This window comes from Rana temporaria, unplaced genomic scaffold (assembly GCF_905171775.1).
Source record: "Rana temporaria unplaced genomic scaffold, aRanTem1.1, whole genome shotgun sequence".
In the NCBI taxonomy this organism is placed as follows: Eukaryota; Metazoa; Chordata; class Amphibia; order Anura; family Ranidae; genus Rana; species Rana temporaria.
In genome coordinates this window covers 48,818-72,159 of record NW_024404588.1, presented here as the reverse complement: position 1 = coordinate 72,159, position 23,342 = coordinate 48,818, and the positions used below count along the sequence as shown (strand labels likewise).

The 23,342-nt window shown below is 47.5% G+C and overlaps 1 protein-coding gene across 1 annotated transcript in view; it reads right to left on the bottom strand.

Annotated features, from left to right (window-relative positions):
- Nucleotides 1-2,743: 2,743 nt before the first annotated feature.
- LOC120922649 (disks large homolog 1-like) overlaps nucleotides 2,744-23,342 on the bottom strand; it is a 58,872-nt gene continuing 38,273 nt past the window's right edge. The window contains exon 3 of the mRNA XM_040334741.1: nucleotides 2,744-2,941. Within this exon, the coding sequence (XP_040190675.1) occupies nucleotides 2,759-2,941 (183 nt within the window). The 3' untranslated portion in view covers nucleotides 2,744-2,758. The remainder of the gene's footprint in view (nucleotides 2,942-23,342) is intronic.

The window sequence follows — 23,342 nt, the reverse complement described above, 5'->3', positions numbered from 1 at the left end:
CAGGAGGAGGAGGACAGACTCCTAGCTCTCTTCTGTCACCCTGCAGGAGGAGGACAGACTCCTAGCTCTCTTCTGTCACCCTGCAGGAGGAGGAGGAGGACAGACTCCTAGCTCTCTTCTGTCACCCTGCAGGAGGAGGAGAACAGACTCATAGCACTCTTCTGTCACCCTGCAGGAGGAGGAGGACAGACTCCTAGCTCTCTTCTGTCACCCTGCAGGAGGAGGAGAGACTCCTAGCTCTCGTCTGTCACCCTGCAGGAGGAGGAGGACAGACTCATAGCACTCTTCTGTCACCCTGCAGGAGGAGGAGGACAGACTCCTAGCTCTCTTCTGTCACCCTGCAGGAGGAGGAGGACAGACTCATAGCACTCTTCTGTCACCCTGCAGGAGGAGGAGGACAGACTCCTAGCTCTCTTCTGTCACCCTGCAGGAGGAGGAGGACAGACTCCTAGCTCTTTTCTGTCACCCTGCAGGAGGAGGAGGACAGACTCCTAGCTCTCGTCTGTCACCCTGCAGGAGGAGGAGGACAGACTCATAGCACTCTTCTGTCACCCTGCAGGAGGAGGAGGACAGACTCCTAGCTCTCTTCTGTCACCCTGCAGGAGGAGGAGGACAGACTCATAGCACTCTTCTGTCACCCTGCAGGAGGAGGAGGACAGACTCCTAGCTCTCTTCTGTCACCCTGCAGGAGGAGGAGGACAGACTCCTAGCTCTCTTCTGTCACCCTGCAGGAGGAGGAGGACAGACTCATAGCTCTCTTCTGTCACCCTGCAGGAGGAGGAGGAGAACAGACTCATAGCTCTCTTCTGTCACCCTGCAGGAGGAGGAGGAGGACAGACTCCTAGCTCTCTTCTGTCACCCTGCAGGAGGAGGAGGAGGACAGACTCCTAGCTCTCTTCTGTCACCCTGCAGGAGGAGGAGAGACTCCTAGCTCTCTTCTGTCACCCTGCAGGAGGAGAAGGAGAGACTCCTAGCTCTCTTCTGTCACCCTGCAGGAGGAGGAGGACAGACTCCTAGCTCTCTTCTGTCACCCTGCAGGAGGAGGAGAGACTCCTAGCTCTCTTCTGTCACCCTGCAGGAGGAGAAGGAGAGACTCCTAGCTCTCTTCTGTCACCCTGCAGGAGGAGGAGGACAGACTCAGCTCTCTTCTGTCACCCTGCAGGAGGAGGAGGACAGACTCCTAGCTCTCTTCTGTCACCCTGCAGGAGGAGGAGGACAGACTCCTAGCTCTCTTCTGTCACCCTGCAGGAGGAGGAGGACAGACTCATAGCACTCTTCTGTCACCCTGCAGGAGGAGGAGGACAGACTCCTAGCTCTCTTCTGTCACCCTGCAGGAGGAGGAGGACAGACTCCTAGCTCTCTTCTGTCACCCTGCAGGAGGAGGACAGACTCCTAGCTCTCTTCTGTCACCCTGCAGGAGGAGGAGGAGGACAGACTCCTAGCTCTCTTCTGTCACCCTGCAGGAGGAGGAGGACAGACTCCTAGCTCTCTTCTGTCACCCTGCAGGAGGAGGAGAGACTCCTAGCTCTCGTCTGTCACCCTGCAGGAGGAGGAGGACAGACTCATAGCACTCTTCTGTCACCCTGCAGGAGGAGGAGGACAGACTCCTAGCTCTCTTCTGTCACCCTGCAGGAGGAGGAGGACAGACTCATAGCACTCTTCTGTCACCCTGCAGGAGGAGGAGGACAGACTCCTAGCTCTCTTCTGTCACCCTGCAGGAGGAGGAGGACAGACTCCTAGCTCTTTTCTGTCACCCTGCAGGAGGAGGAGGACAGACTCCTAGCTCTCGTCTGTCACCCTGCAGGAGGAGGAGGACAGACTCATAGCACTCTTCTGTCACCCTGCAGGAGGAGGAGGACAGACTCCTAGCTCTCTTCTGTCACCCTGCAGGAGGAGGAGGACAGACTCATAGCACTCTTCTGTCACCCTGCAGGAGGAGGAGGACAGACTCCTAGCTCTCTTCTGTCACCCTGCAGGAGGAGGAGGACAGACTCCTAGCTCTTTTCTGTCACCCTGCAGGAGGAGGAGGACAGACTCCTAGCTCTCGTCTGTCACCCTGCAGGAGGAGAGACTCATAGCTCTCTTCTGTCACCCTGCAGGAGGAGGAGGAGAACAGACTCATAGCTCTCTTCTGTCACCCTGCAGGAGGAGGAGGAGGACAGACTCCTAGCTCTCTTCTGTCACCCTGCAGGAGGAGGAGGAGGACAGACTCATAGCTCTCTTCTGTCACCCTGCAGGAGGAGGAGGAGGACAGACTCCTAGCTCTCTTCTGTCACCCTGCAGGAGGAGGAGAGACTCCTAGCTCTCTTCTGTCACCCTGCAGGAGGAGAAGGAGAGACTCCTAGCTCTCTTCTGTCACCCTGCAGGAGGAGGAGGAGGACAGACTCAGCTCTCTTCTGTCACCCTGCAGGAGGAGGAGGACAGACTCCTAGCTCTCTTCTGTCACCCTGCAGGAGGAGAGACTCGTAGCTCTCTTCTGTCACCCTGCAGGAGGAGGAGAGACTCATAGACCTCTTCTGTCACCCTGCAGGAGGAGGAGGACAGACTCCTAGCTCTCTTCTGTCACCCTGCAGGAGGAGGAGGACAGACTCCTAGCTCTCTTCTGTCACCCTGCAGGAGGAGGAGGACAGACTCCTAGCTCTCTTCTGTCACCCTGCAGGAGGAGGAGGAGGACAGACTCATAGCTCTCTTCTGTCACCCTGCAGGAGGACAGACTCCTAGCTCTCTTCTGTCACCCTGCAGGAGTAGGAGAACAGACTCAGCTCTCTTCTGTCACCCTGCAGGAGGAAGGATGGCCTTGTAGCCCCATAGGTGGGTCGCATGGTAGGTAGGTGAGTATTGGGATGCAGGAGGAGAACGAGGAACAGACTTTTCGCACAATACTTACGTATGCTGGTGCTTCGAGTGTGTCGGTATTTACAATCACAGGAGGGGAACTGGCCTGTGGAAGAAAAGAAAATCCATGAATTATGAAATGAAGAGCAGCTCAGCTTTCAGAAGTTTAGTATCCAGTATATACAGTACATGTGAGAAATAGTTTGTGAACCCCAAGGAACTGAAATGTGACTCCTCGCCTACATCTTTATGTTCTCCTCATCGTTGGGATGATGGGATTTGTTAGACATTGTTCATGTTCTCTTAGATGTACCAGCATTGGGGAGGACGTTGGAGGAGATGGGAGGACGTTGGAGGAGATGGGAGGACGTTGGAGGAGATGGGGAGGATGTTGGAGGAGATGGGAGGATGTTGGAGGAGATGGGAGGACGTTGGAGGAGATGGGAGGACGTTGGAGGAGATGGGGAGGATGTTGGAGGAGATGGGAGGATGTTGGAGGAGATGGGAGGACGTTGGAGGAGATGGGAGGACGTTGGAGGAGATGGGGTGATGTTGGGGGAGATGGGAGGATGTCGGAGGAGATGGGAGGATGTCGGAGGAGATGGGGTGACGTCGGAGGAGATGGGGTGACGTTGGAGGAGATGGGAGGATGTTGAAGGAGATGAGAGGATGTTGAAGGAGATGGGAGGATGTTGGAGGAGATGGGAGGACGTTGGAGGAGATTGGGGGACGTTGGAGGAGATGGGGGGATGTTGGAGGAGATGGGAGGACGTTGGAGGAGATGGGAGGACGTTGGAGGAGATGGGAGGACATTGGAGGAGATGGGGGGATGTTGGAGGAGATGGGAGGACGTTGGAGGAGATGGGAGGACGTTGGAGGAGATGGGAGGACGTTGGAGGAGATGGGAGGACGTTGGAGGAGATGGGAGGACGTTGGAGGAGATGGGGGGATGTTGGAGGAGATGGGGTGATGTTGGAGGAGATGGGAGGACGTTGGAGGAGATTGGAGGACGTTGGAGGAGATGGTGTAACGGCTACCCATGTAGTGTGAGGGTCTCAGCCGTTGGAGAAGTCCTTTTCCCTGGCAAAATGTGATATGCAGGTACCGCCGGTATATCCCATCGAACGCCCTTCCAAGAAACGAGACGGGCTACGTTTGCAGAGTCAAGCAGACTGACCTTATTTGCCACATTTTTCCTCCTTATATCTGGTTACAACTGTACAGAAACAAATGACACCCCCCCCCCAGGGGGGACTTCAATACACACACTTTAAAACAATGACACTCCCTCGAGCCAATCAGTCGCTAGCCGTTTTGGCTCCTTAACTTGATCAGACAATAGAATTCAATTAACCTTTAAAACAATTATCACTCACACATAATGCCCCTCAGCAGACACCTCACAGGGGGGCTGTTTACCTACACAAGAGAGAGTTCATTAGCTATGCGAAGGGAACATTAGCATTCAGCAATGAAAGAGACTTGTCCAATTAACCCTTTGAGCTCAGAATACAATGTGGTACATCCAATTGTGACAAGCCATGCAGTTCCTTGTAGTCCTCATGAAGAGTATAACTGTCCCGGCAGCATAGTCCATGATCCGTTACACTGCCCCCCTTTTGTGGAACACTCCGGCAGACCCGGATTGATCCTTTTCGGATCAACTTGGGGAAGTCCGGTCTGCTGTTAGGGTAAAAGTTCCGTTTGCCTGGACAGTCCGTCGGCCTTCCCATTGGCTTACCAGGTCGGTAGCTGATGGTGACGGTGAATAATAGAATTCAATTCTGGAACAGTCACTTGCTTTGCTCTCTCAATGGCTCCCAAAACCTGTTGCTGATGCTCTTGGGACAGATACGGCACCACCTGGATGCAAATCCCATTTAATCTTTTGACAATTTCCGCCTGTTTGTGCATTTCAATGTTCAAGCCACGGGACATCTCATAATACGTGACATAGTGTCGTTGCATCTCTGATTTCTCACTGGCCAACTTGTCACATTCCCATTTTAGACTGTGATATTGTGCCGGATCTACAGTACATGTCGGGGAAGGTAGTCTTACCCGGTTCTCAGCAGCAAGCGGGTTGATTCCAGCAACGCGGGTGGTCCCGGGCCAAGCAGCAGCAGGTGTAGGTAAATAAGCCGAAGTCAGAGGGCCAATGTCGTTGCCCAGCACCACCTCAGCAGGTAGGTTGTCCATGATACCAACTGTGGTCTTTCCTGACCCGACTCCCCAGTCTAAGTGCACCCGGGTGGTGGGTACGCGAAATAAAGCACCCCCTGCGACCCGGACAGCAACTGTGCGAGTGGACACGTTCTCTGGCTTTACCAGATGTTTTTGAACCAGAGTGACAGTGGCCCCGGTATCTCTTAAGCCTTGTGCTACTTGTCCATTCACTCGTACCTCCTGACGGTGATGCTGACGGTTATCTGGAGAGGCCGCTTGTATTGGGTCTGCCTCATACCAAATTCCCAGACATTCCTCAGGGCCCCCCTCGGTCTCCAGGCAGTGGGCCGCAGAGGGACGTGATGGAGTGACCTCTGTGTTGGGTGCTGTGCGTCTCCAGTTGTTATTTGTAGCTCTCAAAGGGCAATAACGAGCAATATGTCCCGTGTCGCTGCAGTGATGGCACGTCACCCTAGACGAATCCCGGGGGTAGTTGCTAGGCCCCTGAGGACGTGGTGGGACTGGAGCCCGAAACTCTGGGCGTGGGGTGACGGTTGGAGTACGCGGTTCTACCTTCTGAGCCAGCCGCATAGTACCCTGGCTTACTTTCCTCGTCTCCGCGTACTCATCTGCTAGCCGAGCCGCCTCGTTTAAGTTAGCGGGACGGCGATCTCGTACCCAGTCTTGTATGTCTGCGGCCAGGTCTTGGAAGAAATGTTCCATTAGGAACAGCTGCAATACTTCCTCCCCGGTGTTGGCCTTGCATCCTTGGACCCAAAGGGATGCCACCCTTTGTAACTGGTTGGCCCATTCCATGTGGGAGTCCACAGCCATCTTCTTGTTCTCCCGGAAGCGCCGGCGGTAGGCTTCTGGAGTTACGGCGTATCGGGTTAGCAGCGCCTTTTTAACTTGCTGATATTGTAAAATATCCTCTGGTGCGAGAGCCCGAAAGGCTTCATTGGCTTTGCCCGACAATTTCCCCGACAAAATAGTGACCCATTGGTCTGGTGGTACCTGGTGTAGTGAGCACTGCCTCTCAAAGTCCGCCAAATATCCATCGATTTCCTCCTCACTTTCTACAAAAGCTTTAAATGCAGTGAACGGTATTTTCTTTCCTGTAGCAGCAGGTGGGGGGGTAGGAACTGCATGTGTAATGGGCTGTCTCGCTCTTACCAGTTCCAGTTCTTGTCCCCTCTTCGTTTGTATCTCTTCCCTTGCTTCCCGGAACAGCTGGTTGATTAGTTCCACGGACGTTTCTGGATACAAAGATAATCTCCGCTGTACAATCCCAGTAATTACATTTTCTTCGCTGACCGGTGCAAGGGGCTCCGTTCCTTCCATGGATCCATCCATTTCGTCCAGCTCCAGCAGTTCAGCTATCAGCTCCCTCCGTGGTCTGTTGCTGGCACTCCTACCACGACTCTCCAATAGATCTTTTAGTGTGGATCTTTTCAGCCTGGCGTACTGCGACTCCATTCAGCACTTGCTCTTTGGATAAAAGGACCATCCCACTGCTGCCACCAATGTAACGGCTACCCATGTAGTGTGAGGGTCTCAGCCGTTGGAGAAGTCCTTTTCCCTGGCAAAATGCGATATGCAGGTACCGCCGGTATATCCCATCGAACGCCCTTCCAAGAAACGAGACGTGCTATGTTTGAAGGGTCAAGCAGACTGACTTTTAATGCCACATTTTCCTCCTTATATCTGGTTACAACTGTACAGAAACAAATGACACTCCCCCCCCCCCCAGGGGGGACTTCAATACACACACTTTAAAACAATGACACTCCCTTGAGCCAATCAGCCGCTAGCCGTTTTGGCTCCTTAACTTGATCAGACAATAGAATTCAATTAACCTTTAAAACAATTATCACTCACACATAATCCCCATGAGCAGACACCTCACAGGAGGCTGTTACCTCCACACAAGAGAGAGTTCTCATTAGCTATGCGAAGGGAACATTAGCATTCAGCAGTGAAAGAGACCCTTTGTCCAATTAACCCTTTGAGCTCAGAATACAATGTGGTACATCCAATTGTGACAAGCCATGCAGTTCCTTGTAGTCCTCATGAAGATTATAACTGTCCCGGCAGCATAGTCCATGATCCGTTACAGATGGGGTGATGTTGGAGGAGATGGGAGGACGTTGGAGGAGATGGGAGGACGTTGGAGGAGATGGGAGGACGTTGGAGGAGATGGGGGGATGTTGGAGGAGATGGGAGGACGTTGGAGGAGATGGGAGGACGTTGGAGGAGATGGGAGGACGTTGGAGGAGATGGGAGGACGTTGGAGGAGATGGGGGGATGTTGGAGGAGATGGGAGGACGTCAGAGGAGATGGGAGGACGTCGGAGGAGATGGGAGGACGTTGGAGGAGATGGGGGGATGTCGGAGGAGATGGGAGGATGTCGGAGGAGATGGGAGGACGTTGGAGGAGATGGGGGGATGTTGGAGGAGATGGGGTGATGTTGGAGGAGATGGGAGGACGTTGGAGGAGATGGGAGGACGTTGGAGGAGATGGGAGGACGTTGGAGGAGATGGGAGGACGTTGGAGGAGATGGGAGGACGTTGGAGGAGATGGGAGGATGTTGGAGGAGATGGGGGGATGTTGGAGGAGATGGGGTGATGTTGGAGGAGATGGGAGGACGTTGGAGGAGATGGGAGGACGTTGGAGGAGATGGGAGGACGTTTGTAACGGACATATGCATGCTGCCGGGACAGTTATAATCTTCATGCAGGGAGGACTACAAGGAACTGCATGGCTTGTCACAATTGAATGTACCACATTGGCGGTACTTGCATATCGCAGCTTGCCAGGGAAAAGGACGTCTCCAACGGCTGAGACCCTCACACCAACAGGGTAGCCGTTACAACGTTGGAGGAGATGGGAGGACGTTGGAGGAGATGGGGTGACGTTGGAGGAGATGGGAGGACGTTGGAGGAGATGGGAGGACGTTGGAGGAGATGGGAGGACGTTGGAGGAGATGGGGGGACGTTGGAGGAGATGGGGGGACGTTGGAGGAGATGGGAGGACGTTGGAGGAGATGGGAGGACGTTGGAGGAGATGGGAGGACGTTGGAGATGGGAGGACGTTGGAGGAGATGGGGGGATGTTGGAGGAGATGGGGTGATGTTGGAGGAGATGGGGTGATGTTGGAGGAGATGGGAGGATGTTGGAGGAGATGGGGTGATGTTGGAGGAGATGGGAGGACGTTGGAGGAGATGGGGTGATGTTGGAGGAGATGGGAGGATGTTGGAGGAGATGGGAGGATGTTGGAGGAGATGGGAGGATGTTGGAGGAGATGGGAGGATGTTGGAGGAGATGGGAGGATGTTGGAGGAGATGGGAGGACGTTGGAGGAGATGGGGGGACGTTGGAGGAGATGGGGGGATGTTGGAGGAGATGGGGGGATGTTGGAGGAGATGGGGTGATGTTGGAGGAGATGGGGTGATGTTGGAGGAGATGGGGTGATGTTGGAGGAGATGGGAGGACGTTGGAGGAGATGGGAGGACGTTGGAGGAGATTGGAGGACGTTGGAGGAGATGGGAGGACGTTGGAGGAGATGGGAGGACGTTGGAGGAGATGGGGTGATGTTGGAGGAGATGGGAGGACGTTGGAGGACATGGGAGGACGTTGGAGGAGATGGGGTGATGTTGGAGGAGATTGGAGGACGTTGGAGGAGATGGGAGGACGTTGGAGGAGATGGGAGGACGTTGGAGGAGATGGGGTGATGTTGGAGGAGATTGGAGGACGTTGGAGGAGATGGGAGGACGTTGGAGGAGATGGGAGGACGTTGGAGGAGATGGGAGGATGTTGGAGGAGATGGGAGGACGTTGGAGGAGATGGGAGGATGTTGGAGGAGATGGGAGGATGTTGGAGGAGATGGGAGGACGTTGGAGGAGATGGGAGGACGTTGGAGGAGATGGGAGGACGTTGGAGGAGATGGGAGGACGTTGGAGGAGATGGGAGGACGTTGGAGGAGATGGGGTGATGTTGGAGGAGATGGGAGGACGTTGGAGGAGATGGGGGGACGTTGGAGGAGATGGGGGGACGTTGGAGGAGATGGGAGGATGTTGGAGGAGATGGGAGGATGTTGGAGGAGATGGGAGGATGTTGGAGGAGATGGGAGGACGTTGGAGGAGATGGGAGGACGTTGGAGGAGATGGGAGGACATTGGAGGAGATGGGAGGACGTTGGAGGAGATGGGAGGACGTTGGAGGAGATGGGAGGACGTTGGAGGAGATGGGAGGACGTTGGAGGAGATGGGAGGACGTTGGAGGACATGGGAGGACGTTGGAGGAGATGGGAGGACGTTGGAGGAGATGGGAGGACGTTGGAGGAGATGGGATCTGTTGGGCATTGTTCATATTCTCTTCCATTGATATAAACACAGAGAGAGGAACGCACACGCTAAGTGCCCCGATCACGTCCCTGGAGTCAGTCATCGGCCACCTTGGAGCTCCTCAGGGACGGGAGTTATTAGTAGATGGAGTGTGGAAGGTTGTCCCTCGTTGGGTTCTCTCTGTCCCTCACTATGAGATCTGGGGACCAATGAAAATGATCGGAACAAAGAGAAGTAAGATGAAGGAAAACTTTGTGTCCTTGGATATTCAGGATTTCATATATTCTGACGGGTAGAAGGGAGAAGCGCAACCATTCCAAAAAAATAAATATAAAAAATGGGGGCCGGATGAACCACGTGGACTTTTACTCGCATTGCGGGCCCCTTTCATGTGTTCTGCAGGGGGCCCCTTTCATGTGTTCTGCAGGGGGCCCCTTCTTGCCCTTGAAGTACATTAGAATCCCCCTTACATCAAAGTTCCCCTTTACAATACATCTGAGTCTGCAGGGTTTGCCTTACAGTAAAAAGGGGAACTCTGCGGACCCCGATGTAAAGGGGAACTCTGCGGACCCCGATGTAAAGGGGAACTCTGCGGACCCCGATGTAAAGGGGAACTCTGCGGACCCCGATGTAAAGGGGAACTCTGCGGACCCCGATGTAAAGGGGAACTCTGCGGACCCCGATGTAAAGGGGAACTCTGCGGACCCCGATGTAAAGGGGAACTCTGCGGACCCTCTGCTCCTCGATTGCAACAAAACAATAATGAAAAGTGGCTCCCAGAGACACGCCCCTTTATAATCGTCACTAACTGATAGAATGTCAGATTACCACGGGGGATGGGAGAAATCTCATTTATGGGAGGAGTCACATCACCTGAAATATAAATCCGATATAATATATCCCACACTGCATCCTATTACATCCCCTCCCCCCACCCCGATATAAGATATAATATCCCGATACATCACACTGCATCCTATTACACCATCCCCCCAGATATCAGATATAATATCCCGATACATCACACTGCATCCTATTACACCATCCCCCCAGATATCAGATATAATATCCCGATACATCACACTGCATCCTATTACACCATCCCCCCAGATATCAGATATAATATCCCGATACATCACACTGCATCCTATTACACCATCCCCCCAGATATCAGATATAATATCCCGATACATCACACTGCATCCTATTACACCATCCCCCCAGATATCACATATAATATCCCGATACATCACACTGCATCCTATTACACCATCCCCCCAGATATCAGATATAATATCCCCATACATCACACTGCATCCTATTACACCATCCCCCCCAGATATCAGATATAATATCCCGATACATCACACTGCATCCTATTACACCATCCCCCCAGATATCACATATAATATCCCGATACATCACACTGCATCCTATTACACCATCCCCCCAGATATCACATATAATATCCCGATACATCACACTGCATCCTATTACACCATCCCCCCAGATATCACATATAATATCCCGATACATCACACTGCATCCTATTACACCATCCCCCCAGATATCACATATAATATCCGATACATCACACTGCATCCTATTACACCATCCCCCCAGATATCAGATATAATATCCCGATACATCACACTGCATCCTATTACACCATCCCCCCAGATATCAGATATAATATCCGATACATCACACTGCATCCTATTACACCATCCCCCCAGATATAATATCCCGATACATCACACTGCATCCTATTACACCATCCCCCCAGATATCACATATAATATCCCGATACATCACACTGCATCCTATTACACCATCCCCCCAGATATCAGATATAATATCCTGATACATCACACTGCATCCTATTACACCATCCCCCCAGATATCACATATAATATCCCCATACATCACACTGCATCCTATTACACCATCCCCCCAGATATCACATATAATATCCCAATACATCACACTGCATCCTATTACACCATCCCCCCAGATATCACATATAATATCCCGATACAACACACTGCATCCTATTACACCATCCCCCCAGATATCAGATATAATATCCCAAAACATCACACTGCATCCTATTACACCATCCCACCAGATATCAGATATAATATCCGATACATCACACTGCATCCTATTACACCATCCCCCCAGATATCAGATATAATATCCCGATACATCACACTGCATCCTATTACATCATCCCCCCAGATATCAGATATAATATCCCGATACATCACACTGCATCCTATTACACCATCCCCCCAGATATCACATATAATATCCCGATACATCACACTGCATCCTATTACACCATCCCCCCAGATATCAGATATAATATCCCGATACATCACACTGCATCCTATTACACCATCCCCCCAGATATCAGATATAATATCCCGATACATCACACTGCATCCTATTACACCATCCCCCCATATATCACATATAATATCCTGATACATCACACTGCATCCTATTACACCATCCCCCCAGATATCAGATATAATATCCCGATACATCACACTGCATCCTATTACACCATCCCCCCAGATATCAGATATAATATCCCGATACATCACACTGCATCCTATTACACCATCCCCCCAGATATCAGATATAATATCCCGATACATCACACTGCATCCTATTACATCATCCCACCAGATATCAGATATAATATCCTGATACATCACACTGCATCCTATTACACCATCCCCCCAGATATCAGATATAATATCCCGATACATCACACTGCATCCTATTACACCATCCCCCCAGATATCACATATAATATCCCGATACATCACACTGCATCCTATTACACCATCCCCCCAGATATCACATATAATATCCCGATACATCACACTGCATCCTATTACACCATCCCCCCAGATATCAGATATAATATCCCGATACATTACACTGCATCCTATTACACCATCCCCCCAGATATCACATATAATATCCGATACATCACACTGCATCCTATTACACCATCCCCCAGATATCAGATATAATATCCCGATACATCACACTGCATCCTATTACACCATCCCCCCAGATATCAGATATAATATCCCGATACATCACACTGCATCCTATTACACCATCCCCCCAGATATCAGATATAATATCCTGATACATCACACTGCATCCTATTACACCATCCCCTCAGATATCAGATATAATATCCCGATACATCACACTGCATCCTATTACACCATCCCCCCAGCTATCACACATAATATCCAGATACATCACACTGCATCCTATTACACCATCCCCCCAGATATCACATATAATATCCCGATACATTACACTGCATCCTATTACACCATCCCCCCAGATATCACATATAATATCCTGATACATCACACTGCATCCTATTATACCATCCCCCCAGATATAATATCCCGATACATCACACTGCATCCTATTACACCATCCCCCCAGATATCAGATATAATATCCCGATACATCACACTGCATCCTATTACACCACCCCCCCAGATATCACATATAATATCCCGATACATCACACTGCATCCTATTACACCATCCCCCCAGATATCACATATAATATCCCGATACATCACACTGCATCCTATTACACCATCCCCCCAGATATAATATCCCGATACATCGCACTGCATCCTATTACACCATCCCCCCAGATATCACATATAATATCCCGATACATCACACTGCATCCTATTACACCATCCCCCCAGATATCAGATATAATATCCCGATACATCACACTGCATCCTATTACACCATCCCCCCAGATATCACATATAATATCCCGATACATCACACTGCATCCTATTACACCATCCCCCCAGATATCAGATATAATATCCCGATACATCACACTGCATCCTATTACACCATCCCCCCAGATATCAGATATAATATCCCGATACATCACACTGCATCCTATTACACCATCCCCCCAGATATCAGATATAATATCCCGATACATCACACTGCATCCTATTACACCATCCCCCCAGATATCACATATAATATCCCGATACATCACACTGCATCCTATTACATCATCCCCCCAGATATCAGATATAATATCCCGATACATCACACTGCATCCTATTACACCATCCCCCCAGATATCAGATATAATATCCCGATACATCACACTGCATCCTATTACACCATCCCCCCAGATATCAGATATAATATCCGATACATCACACTGCATCCTATTACACCATCCCCCCAGATATCAGATATAATATCCGATACATCACACTGCATCCTATTACACCATCCCCCCAGATATCACATATAATATCCGATACATCACACTGCATCCTATTACACCATCCCCCCAGATATCACATATAATATCCCAATACATCACACTGCATCCTATTACACCATCCCCCCAAATATCACATATAATATCCCGATACATCACACTGCATCCTATTACACCATCCCCCCAGATATCAGATATAATATCCCGATACATCACACTGCATCCTATTACACCATCCCACCAGATATCACATATAATATCCCGATACATCACACTGCATCCTATTACACCATCCCCCCAGATATAATATCCCGATACATCACACTGCATCCTATTACACCATCCCCCCAGATATCACATATAATATCCCGATACATCACACTGCATCCTATTACACCATCCCCCCAGATATCACATATAATATCCCGATACATCACACTGCATCCTATTACATCATCCCCCCAGATATAATATCCCGATACATCACACTGCATCCTATTACACCATCCCCCCAGATATCAGATATAATATCCCGATACATCACACTGCATCCTATTACACCATCCCCCCAGATATCAGATATAATATCCCGATACATCACACTGCATCCTATTACACCATCCCCCCAGATATCACATATAATATCCCGATACATCACACTGCATCCTATTACACCATCCCCCCAGATATCAGATATAATATCCCGATACATCACACTGCATCCTATTACACCATCCCCCCAGATATCAGATATAATATCCCGATACATCACACTGCATCCTATTACACCATCCCCCCAGATATCAGATATAATATCCCGATACATCACACTGCATCCTATTACACCATCCCCCCAGATATCAGATATAATATCCCGATACATCACACTGCATCCTATTACACCATCCCCCCAGATATCACATATAATATCCCGATACATCACACTGCATCCTATTACATCATCCCCCCAGATATCAGATATAATATCCTGATACATCACACTGCATCCTATTACACCATCCCACCAGATATCAGATATAATATCCCGATACATCACACTGCATTCTATTACACCATCCCCCCAGATATCACATATAATATCCAGATACATCACACTGCATCCTATTACACCATCCCCCCAGATATCAGATATAATATCCTGATACATCACACTGCATCCTATTACACCATCCCACCAGATATCAGATATAATATCCTGATACATCACACTGCATCCTATTACACCATCCCCCCAGATATCACATATAATATCCCGATACATCACACTGCATCCTATTACACCTTCCCCCAGATATCAGATATAATATCCCGATACATCACACTGCATCCTATTACACCATCCCCCCAGATATCACATATAATATCCCGATACATCACACTGCATCCTATTACACCATCCCCCCAGATATCAGATATAATATCCCGATACATCACACTGCATCCTATTACACCATCCCCCCAGATATCACATATAATATCCCAATACATCACACTGCATCCTATTACACCATCCCCCCAGATATCAGATATAATATCCCGATACATCACACTGCATCCTATTACACCATCCCCCCAGATATCACATATAATATCCGATACATCACACTGCATCCTATTACACCATCCCCCCAGATATCAGATATAATATCCCGATACATCACACTGCATCCTATTACACCATCCCCCCAGATATCAGATATAATATCCCGATACATCACACTGCATCCTATTACACCATCCCCCCAGATATCACATATAATATCCCGATACATCACACTGCATCCTATTACACCATCCCCCCAGATATCAGATATAATATCCCGATACATCACACTGTATCCTATTACACCATCCCCCCAGATATCACATATAATATCCCGATACATCACACTGCATCCTATTACACCATCCCCCCAGATATCACATATAATATCCCGATACATCACACTGCATCCTATTACACCATCCCCCCAGATATCACATATAATATCCTGATACATCACACTGCATCCTATTACACCATCACCCCAGATATCAGATATAATATCCCAATACATCACACTGCATCCTATTACACCATCCCCCCAGATATCCGATATAATATCCCGATACATCACACTGCATCCTATTACACCATCCCCCCAGATATCAGATATAATATCCCGATACATCACACTGCATCCTATTACACCATCCCCCCAGATATCAGATATAATATCCGATACATCACACTGCATCCTATTACACCATCCCCCCAGATATCAGATATAATCTCCGATACATCACACTGCATCCTATTACACCATCCCCCCAGATATCAGATATAATATCCCGATACATCACACTGCATCCTATTACACCATCCCCCCAGATATCACATATAATATCCCGATACATCACACTGCATCCTATTACACCATCCCCCCAGATATCACATATAATATCCCGATACATCACACTGCATCCTATTACACCATCCCCCCAGATATCACATATAAAATCCCGATACATCACACTGCATCCTATTACACCATTCCCCCAGATATCACATATAATATCCCGATACATCACACTGCATCCTATTACACCATCCCCCCAGATATCCGATATAATATCCCGATACATCACACTGCATCCTATTACACCATCCCCCCAGATATCACATATAATATCCCGATACATCACACTGCATCCTATTACACCATCCCCCCAGATATCAGATATAATATCCCGATACATCACACTGCATCCTATTACACCATCCCCCCAGATATCAGATATAATATCCGATACATTACACTGCATCCTATTACACCATCCCCCCAGATATCAGATATAATATCCCGATACATCACACTGCATCCTATTACACCATCCCCCCAGATATCACATATAATATCCCGATACATCACACTGCATCCTATTACACCATCCCCCCAGATATCAGATATAATATCCCCATACATCACACTGCATCCTATTACACCATCCCCCCAGATATCACATATAATATCCCGATACATCACACTGCATCCTATTACACCATCCCCCCAGATATCGCATATAATATCCCGATACATCACACTGCATCCTATTACACCATCCCCCCAGATATCACATATAATATCCCGATACATCACACTGCATCCTAATACACCATCCCCCCAGATATCACATATAATATCCCGATACATCACACTGCATCCTATTACACCATCCCCCCAGATATCAGATATAATATCCCAATACATCACACTGCATCCTATTACACCATCCCCCCAGATATCAGATATAATATCCCAATACATCACACTGCATCCTATTACACCATCCCCCCAGATATCACATATAATATCCCGATACATCACACTGCATCCTATTACACCATCCCCCCAGATATCAGATATAATATCCCCATACATCACACTGCATCCTATTACACCATCCCCCCAGATATCACATATAATATCCCGATACATCACACTGCATCCTATTACACCATCCCCCCAGATATCGCATATAATATCCCGATACATCACACTGCATCCTATTACACCATCCCCCCAGATATCACATATAATATCCCGATACATCACACTGCATCCTAATACACCATCCCCCCAGATATCACATATAATATCCCGATACATCACACTGCATCCTATTACACCATCCCCCCAGATATCAGATATAATATCCCAATACATCACACTGCATCCTATTACACCATCCCCCCAGATATCACATATAATATCCCGATACATCACACTGCATCCTATTACACCATCCCCCCAGATATCAGATATAATATCCCCATACATCACACTGCATCCTATTACACCATCCCCCCAGATATCACATATAATATCCCGATACATCACACTGCATCCTATTACACCATCCCCCCAGATATCAGATATAATATCCCGATACATCACACTGCATCCTATTACACCATCCCCCAGATATCAGATATAATATCCCGATACATCACACTGCATCCTATTACACCATCCCCCCAGATATCAGATATAATATCCCAATACATCACACTGCATCCTATTACACCATCCCCCCAGATATCAGATATAATATCCGATACATCACACTGCATCCTATTACACCATCCCCCCAGATATCACATATAATATCCAGATACATCACACTGCATCCTATTACACCATCCCCCCAGATATCACATATAATATCCCGATACATCACACTGCATCCTATTACACCATCCCCCCAGATATCAGATATAATATCCCGATACATCGCACTGCATCCTATTACACCATCCCCCCAGATATCACATATAATATCCCGATACATCACACTGCATCCTATTACACCATCCCCCCAGATATCACATATAATATCCCGATACATCACACTGCACCCTATTACACCATCCCCCCAGATATAATATCCCGATACATCACACTGCATCCTATTACACCATCCCCCCAGATATCAGATATAATATCCCGATACATCACACTGCATCCTATTACATCATCCCCCCAGATATCAGATATAATATCCCGATACATCACACTGCATCCTATTACACCATCCCCCCAGATATCACATATAATATCCCGATACATCACACTGCATCCTATTACACCATCCCCCCAGATATCACATATAATATCCCGATACATCACACTGCACCCTTTTACACCATCCCCCCAGATATCAGATATAATATCCCGATACATCACACTGCATCCTATTACACCATCCCCCCAGATATCAGATATAATATCCCGATACATCACACTGCATCCTATTACACCATCCCCCCATATATCACATATAATATCCCGATACATCACACTGCACCCTTTTACACCATCCCCCCAGATATCAGATATAATATCCCGATACATCACACTGCATCCTATTACACCATCCCCCCAGATATCAGATATAATATCCCGATACATCACACTGCATCCTATTACACCATCCCCCCAGATATCAGATATAATATCCAATACATCACACTGCATCCTATTACACCATCCCCCCAGATATCAGATATAATATCCCGATACATTACACTGCATCCTATTACACCATCCCCCCAGATATCACATATAATATCCGATACATCACACTGCATCCTATTACACCATCCCCCCCAGATATCAGATATAATATCCCGATACATCACACTGCATCCTATTACACCATCCCCCCAGATATCACATATAATATCCCGATACATCACACTGCATCCTATTACACCATCCCCCCAGATATCACATATAATATCCCGATACATCACACTGCATCCTATTACACCATCCCCCCAGATATCACATATAATATCCCGATACATCGCACTGCATCCTATTACACCATCCCCCCAGATATCAGATATAATATCCCGATACATCACACTGCATCCTATTACACAATCCCCCCAGATATCAGATATAATATCCCGATACATCACACTGCATCCTATTACACCATCCCCCCCAGATATCACATATAATATCCCGATACATCACACTGCATCCTATTACACCATCCCACCAGATATCAGATATAATATCCTGATACATCACACTGCATCCTATTACACCATCCCCCCAGATATCAGATATAAATCCCGATACATCACACTGCATCCTATTACACCATCCCCCCAGATATCAGATATAATATCCCGATACATCACACTGCATCCTATTACACCATCCCCCCCAGATATCAGATATAATATCCCGATACATCACACTGCATCCTATTACACCATCCCCCCAGATATCCGATATAATATCCCGATACATCACACTGCATCCTATTACACCATCCCCCCAGATATCACATATAATATCCCAATACATCACACTGCATCCTATTACACCATCCCCCCACCCCAATATAATATCCCGATACATCACACTGCATCCTATTACACCATCCCCCCAGATATCAGATATATATCCCGATACATCACACTGCATCCTATTACACCATCCCACCAGATATCAGATATAATATCCTGATACATCACACTGCATCCTATTACACCATCCCACCAGATATTAGATATAATATCCCGATACATCACACTGCATCCTATTACACCATCCCCCCATATATCACATATAATATCCCGATACATCACACTGCATCCTTTTACACCATCCCCCCAGATATCAGATATAATATCCCAATACATCACACTGCATCCTATTACACCATCCCCCCAGATATCAGATATAATATCCCAATACATCACACTGCATCCTATTACACCATCCCCCCAGATATCAGATATAATATCCCCATACATCACACTGCATCCTATTACACCATCCCCCCAGATATCAGATATAATATCCCCATACATCACACTGCATCCTATTACACCATCCCCCCAGATATCAGATATAATATCCCCATACATCACACTGCATCCTATTACACCATCCCCCCAGATATCACATATAATATCCCAATACATCACACTGCATCCTATTACACCATCCCCCCAGATATCAGATATAATATCCCGATACATCACACTGCATCCTATTACACCATCCCCCCAGATATCACATATAATATCCCAATACATCACACTGCATCCTATTACACCATCCCCCCAAATATCAGATATAATATCCCGATACATCGCACTGCATCCTATTACATCATCCCCCCAGATATCACATATAATATCCCGATACATCACACTGCATCCTATTACACCATCCCCCCAGATATCACATATAATATCCAGATACATCACACTGCATCCTATTACACCTTCCCCCCAGATATCAGATATAATATCCCGATACATCACACTGCATCCTATTACACCATCCCCCCAGATATCAGATATAATATCCCGATACATCACACTGCATCCTATTACACCATCCCCCAGATATCAGATATAATATCCCGATACATCACACTGCATCCTATTACACCATCCCCCCAGATATCACATATAATATCCCGATACATCGCACTGCATCCTATTACACCATCCCCCCAGATATCACATATAATATCCCGATACATCACACTGCATCCTATTACACCATCCCCCCAGATATCACATATAATATCCCGATACATCACACTGCATCCTATTACACCATCCCCCCAGATATCAGATATAATATCCCGATACATTACACTGCATCCTATTACACCATCCCCCCAGATATCAGATATAATATCCGATACATCACACTGCATCCTATTACACCATCCCCCCAGATATCAGATATAATATCCGATACATCACACTGCATCCTATTACACCATCCCCCCAGATATCACATATAATATCCCAATACATCACACTGCATCCTATTACACCATCCCCCCAGATATCAGATATAATATCCCGATACATCACACTGCATCCTATTACACCATCCCCCCAGATATCAGATATAATATCCCGATACATCACACTGCATCCTATTACATCATCCCCCCAGATATCACATATAATATCCCAATATTTTGTATGATATGGTTGGCATCTATTTACTCGGGGCAACACCATATTTTATATTTTATTCCAAAATGTAGTATTATATTGTCTTTGTGTGCACTAAAATTCATCAAAGTGTATTTATGTGTTAGTGTGTAAAACTGCATTATAAAAACCGCTCCGCAAATACTGTGTGACATACATTTTTTCAAAACCCAGCATTATTCATTTATTCTCTAGGGCCTCTGCTACAAAAAAATGTATAATGTTTGGGGGTTTGAAGTAATTTTCTAGCACATAAAGTGTCAGAAGTAGGCCTGGTCTTAAAGTGGATAATGCCTGAAGGTGCTCCTTAGATGTTGGGCCTCTCTATGTGCTCCTTAGATGTTGGGCCTCTCTATGTGCTCCTTAGATGTTGGGCCTCTCTATGTGCTCCTTATATGTTAGGCCTCTCTATGTGCTCCTTAGATGTTGGGCCAATGAATGACTTGTATAGCGCAACGCATGCAAACTGAATTGCCTCTGGGCGCTTTTTCCAGTCAGTATCAGCTTGGCTGGTGTGGTCATTTTTACCCCGTAGGATCATGACACACTAAGGACACACAATCATACACACATATATACATATATACTGGGCCAATTTGGACGAGATCCAATTTACCTACCAGCATGTCTTTGGAGTGTGGGAGGAAACCGGAGTTCCCGGAGGAAACCCACGCAGACACAGGGAGAACATGCAAACTCCAGGCAGATGGTGTCGTGGTTGGGATTCGAACCAGCGAACCTTTTGCTGCTAGGCGAAAGTGCTACTCACTGCACCATTGTGCTGCCCTCTCTATGTGCTCCTTAGATGTTGGGCCTCTCTATGTGCTCCTTAGATTTTGGGCCTCTCTGTGTGTTCTATAGATGTTGGGCCTCTCTATGTGCTCCTGGTATGTTGGGCCTCTCTATGTGCTTCTTAGATGTTGGGCCTCTCTATGTGCTCCTTATGCCCCGTACACACCATCACTTTATGTGATGAAAAAAACACAAAGTTTTTAAACGTCACTTTAATTGTCCGTGTGTGGGGGAAAACTTTGTTTTATGTCTTGTAAAAAACGACTCAAAAAAATTGAAGCATGCTTCATTTTTATGTATCGTTTTTCAAAACGTCGTTTTTTACTTCACAGAAATTGACCGTGTGTAGCAAAAAACATCGTTTAAAAAATACGTTTTTACACCCGCGCATGCCCAGAAGCTAGTTATGAAGCAAGCTTCAATGGAAAAACGTGGTGGAACGTAACCTCGCTTTGCTAGAACATTGTGAGACAAACGATGGTGTGTAGGCAACTTCGTCTTTGAAAATTGAAGTTTCAAAAAGGTCATTTTTTACTTCACAGAAAATGTCGTTTTTTTTCATCACATAAAGTGATGGTGTGTATGCGGCATTAGATGTTGGGCCTCTCTATGTGCTCCTTAGATGTTGGGCCTCTCTGTGTGCTCCTTAGATGTTGGGCCTCTCTATGTGCTCCTTAGATGTTGGGCCTCTCTGTGTGCTCCTTGTATGTTGGGCCTCTCTGTGTGCTCCCGGTATGTTGGGCCTCTCTATGTGCTCCTTAGATGTTGGGCCTCTCTATGTGCTCCCGGTATGTTGGGCCTCTCTATGTGCTCCCGGTATGTTGGGCCTCTCTATGTGCTCCCGGTATGTTGGGTCTCTCTATGTGCTCCTTAGATGTTGGGCCTCTCTATGTGCTCCTTAGATGTTGGGCCTCTCTATGTGCTCCTTAGATGTTGGGCCTCTCTGTGTGCTCCTTGTATGTTGGGCCTCTCTGTGTGCTCCTTGTATGTTGGGCCTCTCTGTGTGCTCCCGGTATGTTGGGCCTCTCTGTGTGCTCCCGGTATGTTGGGCCTCTCTGTGTGCTCCCGGTATGTTGGGCCTCTCTATGTGCTCCCGGTATGTTGGGCCTCTCTATGTGCTCCCGGTGTGTTGGGCCTCTCTATGTGCTCCCGGTATGTTGGGCCTCTCTATGTGCTCCCGGTATGTTGGGCCTCTCTATGTGCTCCTTAGATGTTGGGCCTCTCTATGTGCTCCCGGTATGTTGGGCCTCTCTATGTGCTCCCGGTGTGTTGGGCCTCTCTATGTGCTCCCGGTATGTTGGGTCTCTCTATGTGCTCCTTAGATGTTGGGCCTCTCTATGTGCTCCTT